General features: G+C 53.6%; 1 protein-coding gene across 2 annotated transcripts; it reads left to right on the forward strand.

The window, feature by feature from the left end:
* Positions 1-124: 124 nt before the first annotated feature.
* On the forward strand, positions 125-5,371 carry IRF9 (interferon regulatory factor 9). Of its 2 annotated transcripts, none has more exons than XM_039870366.1 (9): positions 125-647; positions 1,442-1,622; positions 1,910-2,093; positions 2,347-2,477; positions 2,562-2,652; positions 2,752-2,823; positions 3,448-3,792; positions 4,670-4,785; positions 4,920-5,371. In XM_039870366.1, exons 2-9 carry the CDS (start codon positions 1,443-1,445, stop codon positions 5,046-5,048), a joined length of 1,248 nt encoding a protein of 415 aa, XP_039726300.1. In that variant the 5' UTR covers positions 125-647; position 1,442; the 3' UTR covers positions 5,049-5,371. The 2 variants fall into 2 exon arrangements, with proteins under 2 accessions (XP_039726300.1, XP_039726301.1); XM_039870367.1 differs by having other exon boundaries at positions 1,910-2,081.
* Positions 5,372-5,516: the final 145 nt, after the last annotated feature.

Below are 5,516 nucleotides of genomic sequence, written 5' to 3' on the forward strand. Positions count from 1 at the left end.
CCTGGCCCCACCATCTGGGGGCACCAGGGAAAGAGGGGGGAGAACAGAGCTTTGCTGAAAGGGCCCCCTACAGCCCGCCGCCTGACCCTCCCTGGACTGAGGACCAGGAAGGAATTGACACTGTGGATGGCAAAGGGAGGCCCTCTCCACCCACTTGGCCTTGGCTGACTTCTGCCTTCCCTGTATCCCTCTTCCTTTCATCAAATTCAGCTGATATTTGAGGTCACCTAATAGATACCACACAGGTACCGTGGGTGAACATAGATGCACAGGTGACACAGAGCTATCCAGAGGCCCTGGCGTCAGATTCCAACACACTGTAGCCTCCCTAGGGAAGCAGCAGTATCACAGAGATGGTCAAATACAAGCAAGGAGTATCAGGGAGAAAGGAGAGGAAGACTGAGCTGGGAGGATTCCTCCTGCCTCTGACAGATTCCAACAGAGATTCTCAAACGCTGCTTCCCCCTGGTGGCCACCCATGGCCCTGCAACTCAGAGACCACGTGATTTCAGGGAAACAGACCTCCCTGAAGGAGAACTGAAACAGGGTGGGGACTGTAAAAACAGGGCGGAGTTATCAGGAAGCTGCCTAGCCAAGAGCTGAGCTGAGGTCAGTCGAGTCCTGGGACAGCCTGCACAGCAGCTCAGGTAAGATCAGCCAAGAATTGGTGGCAGCCTGGATCTAGGGCTGGAAGGCTCTGCTTGATGGGAGGGGCAGGCAAGGGGCCTGGTGCTTGGGAGGCCCCTCTGCTAGACAGGAATAGACAGAAGGCCTGTGAGCCAGGAAGCAGGTTTGGCCTGAGTAAGAGACTGACCAGGACCTGTGTCCCAAGCTCTACAGGCAAAGGCTAGGAGGACCTGCTGCCCAGTTGTTCAGGGAAGAAGGCTGTTTGCCCACTCCACTCGACCCTGTTTGTTTTCATGGTTTCTGGCCCTGCCCACTTATGCTGCAGCTCCGCCCCTGCCCCCAGCTCCCTGCCCCACCTACCCCTGGGGCAAGCAGTGGGGATGATGGGGGTCATGGTGGTTTCCCGAGTGGTGGGTGAAGGGTGAGGCATTTGAGAAGCAGATGCCGCCTCTGCAAATGCTTGGGATCTAGACAGAGCCTCTCACCAGGTATAGAACACCAAGGAAATTCTTACAAACAATAGATTCCTGAAAAGTGTTAAAATTAAGACCATGCCTAAGGTTTCCTTCCAATGCCACAGGTATTAGGGTATTAAAAAGAATGTTTTTGTTTGTTTCTTGGGGGGTGGGGGGTAATTGCCAGTGATGGCAGAAACAAAACTATATGGCTTCAAGAAGTTTGAAATAAATGTCTACAGACAAAAGATAGATGAGTTCTCTGGGGGCCCTTGCCAGAATACAACCCAAATGGCCAGAACCTCAGTAAATGTTCCCTCCCAAAGGATTGGTTCTATTGATGCTGCTCTTATCCTCAGGATGGCATCAGGCAAGGCACGCTGTACCCGAAAGCTCCGGAACTGGGTGGTGGAGCAAGTGGAGAGCGGGCAGTTCCCAGGGGTGTGCTGGGAAGATGAAGCTAAGACCATGTTCCGGATTCCCTGGAAGCATGCAGGCAAGCAGGACTTCCGGGAGGACCAGGATGCTGCCTTCTTCAAGGTAAAAGGGCCTGGGAACCAGCCCCTCCTTCGAAGTGCTCAGGGGTTATGTCTGCCTGGATTTCAGATAAAGGATACAACCAATACAACCAACTACGTAATTGTCAGAGCCCCCAAAATGAAAATGCAAATATTTTTGAGGATTTCAAGATGGCAACAGCTGAGCATAAACCCAACACAGGCCTTTCTGTGCAAGTGCTCATGCTGCATGTCCATGAAGCTGGCCCTTGTGGAGGGTCAGCTGGGGTCTATAACATGTTACCTCTTTTCACTTTCTCTGTTTCCTAGGCCTGGGCGATATTTAAGGGAAAGTACAAAGAGGGGGACACAGAAGGCCCCGCTATCTGGAAGACTCGTCTGCGCTGTGCTCTCAACAAGAGTCTCGAATTTGAGGAGGTTCCTGAGAATGGTCATAGGGATGGGGCTGAGCCCTACAAGGTGTATCGGCTGCTTCCTCCAGGTACCGTCCCTGGTGAGTGTTCCCTTGCCCATCACTCCTAGAATCAGCAGACTGGGGAGGAAGGGTGGAGATGAGCCTCCTATGAGGTGGTGGGACTCCTTGTAGGCCCCTCGGTCAGAGTTCTACCTTGTCCCTGTCCTTGGGGAGCTGCTACCCAGGTTCCCCTGCCTAGTCCTGCCAACCTTTCACTACCTCTTTTCTCTCCCCTAACCTCTGTCCCCACTTAGGCTCTGACCTCTCTCTCCCCCTCAACGATATTCCACAGCCCCACCAGGCACCCAGAAACTACCACGAAAGAGACATCATAGCTCCGTGTCCCCTGAGAGGGAGGAGAATGCGGGTACTACAAAGAACTGTATACTTAGTCCCTCCTTGCTCCAGGACCCCCTCAAAAATGTAAGAGCTGGGGAGGGCATGGGGTGAGCCTGAGGGCAGGACAGTAGAGGGAGAGGAGGCCAACAATAGATACTGTGTCTGCAGGAGGAGGTGGGGGCCAATGGGGGAACAAGCCATTCAGACTTTGGGAGCAGCAGCAGCAGCAGCAGCAGCAACAGCCCTGAACCTCAGGAAGGTATCGCCTGCCCCGCCTGTTGTCATCCTTCATGCCACAATCTCTGGCCCTTAGACTCTCCCGTCCCACTCTGGATGACGTCCCTTTCCTCCCTTCCAGGTACAGACACAACTGAGGCCCCTTTCCAAGGAGATCAGGTGTCTCCGGAGCTTCTGCCCCCTCCAGACTCAGGTACTTGGCATGTCTGACTTACCCTGGCTCCCGATCTTTGCAGGTCATCTTCCTATGGCTATGCACATATTATCCAATCTGTCAGGGCTTGCAGCAGCCTGGGCTCAGCATACCCAGACAGAGGCATTGGTTTCTAGGCAGTGCACCTGGCCAGATTGCAGACTTCAAATAGCTTGCTTCTCAGAACTAAATCTTATGCATTCTGTTCCCTGGAAATCTGCTTTAAGATATTGATTTCTATGGGTTAAGCAAAGGGACCTTCTTATAAACCCTAAGGCCTTGGGCATTAAGCCTTGAAGCCTCTGTAAATCTATGTATCAGCTATTTTCTCGAGTATAGGAAAGTCTGACAGGAGCCCCTTGGCTGGTGAAGGTTAGGAGAGTGAGAGTGAGGAGGGAGGGCACAATCTATAACCTTAGAAGGTACAGCTGCTGCCCCCGCCCCACAGCCTACCTCGTCCTCCCCAGCCCTCGCTTGGCTTCCCTCTCAGCCTCACATCCCTCAACAGCAACATGCGGATGTTGTATTTGCAAAGAGCTCTTCTTTGTTTCCCCAGAGCCCCATGCTGACCAGGTGAACCCCTGGAGAGAGGCCCTGGTACAGATGGTCGTTTTCTGTCCACAGACTACTCGCTGCTGCTTACCTTCATCTACAACGGGCGCGTGGTGGATGAGGTCCAGGTGCAGAGCCTGGACTGCCGCCTTGTGGCTGAGCCCTCAAGCTCTCAGTACGACGGCATGGAGCAGGTGGTATTTCCCAAGCCTGGCCCGCAAGAGCCCACCCAGCGCCTGCTGAGCCAGCTTGAGAAAGGTGTCCTGGTGGCCAGCAACTCCCGAGGCCTCTTCGTGGAGCGCCTTTGCCCCATTCCCATCTCCTGGAGCGCACCCCAGGCCCCGCCTGGTCCAGGCCCACACCTGCTGCCCAGCAATAAGTGTGTGGAGCTCTTCAGAACCACTTACTTCTGCAGAGGTGAGGCTGCTGCATCCTAGCACCCGAGCCCCTGCCCCTACCTCTTGGTTCCCCCTGGGCCCTGTCCCTACCCTGTGCTCCCTCCAACGGATCCACCATCACAGCCTGTGCATGGCACCCTGCACTTGCTAGGTACACATCCTGTGGGGCCCTGTGCTCAGCCCTGGCAGCCCTCCTTCTACAGTTCAGGCTGTGGAAGATGAGGCTCAGGTGGATCCCAGCACAAGGCTGTCACAGTTCAGAGGGCACCATCACATTGAAACATACCATACAGTAATCATGGCAGGGTACACCTTGCACACACACTGGCACACACACCCATCCACGCATTCGGGAGAGCTGACGCATGTCATACATCCTGGCCCTACCACGCTAGGCATCCCCTCAGGTTGCCCCTCTCCAGTGCATGCTTGGAATTTCACTTCCTGCCTCCGTTCAACTCTAAATCTGACATGGGGGTGGGCAGGAGTATAAGAGACGCAGACCATGAGTGTTCCCAGGGTCATGGGTGCCTTAGCATAGGGAGAGTGTGAGCAGGCAGCCAAGGCGTGGGCTCAGCAGCCAGGCCTGCTGCTACAAGGACTGAACACTCCCAGCAGACAGCATGTCAGGTTGTATAACAGTTGGCTACCTCTATATGCTTGTTACTCGAGGAAGGATCACCTTTTCCTGTCTGCACATGGGTGAGTAGCCACTTGATTCCTACCATTTCTGGCACAAAGCAGCCTCGTGACCCTGCAGTTCCTGCTGTGGCCTTGGTCTCCAAGTGGCCCCACTGCCACCTCTTTCTCCATTATGGGTTCCTCCCTATTCCTCCCTGCCTGTGGTTCTCACCCTTCTCTTTCTTTCTTCCAACAATTCACCCTTTCTCTTTCAGACTTGGCCAGGTACTTCCAGGGCCTGGGCCCCCCACCCAAGTTCCAGGTGACACTGAATTTCTGGGAAGAGAGCCCTAGCCCCAGCCACACCCTACAGAGTCTTATCACAGTGCAGGTGAGTTTGGGGCAAGGGAAGAATAGCTGCCTATGTGGGCGAGGGAGCTCCATGGAGGAGAGGGGCCTTCCCAGGGCAAGAGTGGTGACTGCCCCTGCTGTGCTGATACCCTCTCCCCACCTCTTCTGGCACAGATGGAGCAGGCCTTTGCCCGACATTTACTGAAGGAGACTCCAGAGGACCAGGCAGCCACTCTGTCCCTGGTGCAGAGCCTGGGGGACCCACCTTCCTCCTCTCCACTCTGTTCCTCCTATTTCCTTTGACCTGCCTCCCTTGGTGATAATTCTTAGTGGTTGTCTGTGATGGTTATGTTTTTGAACTCCTCACGATGTCTGGCTGGTGGAGAACTCAAGCATGATTTTTATCTGGTTTTTTGTTGTTGTTGTTGTTTTGGTTTTTGTTTGTTTGTTTCTTAAGTTTCTGAGTTAGACCCTCTTTTATCTCTGAGGAACTGAAATGAGAAAGTCCAAGTGATGTGAACTCAGAGGGACCATTTCCTCTTCCCCTAACCCTAAAGCCAAGCACTTTATATTTTCTTCTTAGACCTTCACTAATAGTTTAAAATAAAATTTTTTTGAAAAAGGAATCAGTATCTGATTTGTTGAGAAAAGAAGGGATCACAGGGAAATGACACCTCTGGGGTCCTTTCTTCCCCTCCGGGTGGTTCTGGTTAGGATGCAGTCTGGGCTCTGTGGGTGCTGGGCCTAGCTCTCTGTACCTTCTAGGCAACC

Source organism: Pteropus medius, unplaced genomic scaffold, assembly GCF_902729225.1.
Source record: "Pteropus medius unplaced genomic scaffold, Ma_sr-lr_union100, whole genome shotgun sequence".
Lineage (NCBI taxonomy): Eukaryota > Metazoa > Chordata > Mammalia > Chiroptera > Pteropodidae > Pteropus > Pteropus medius.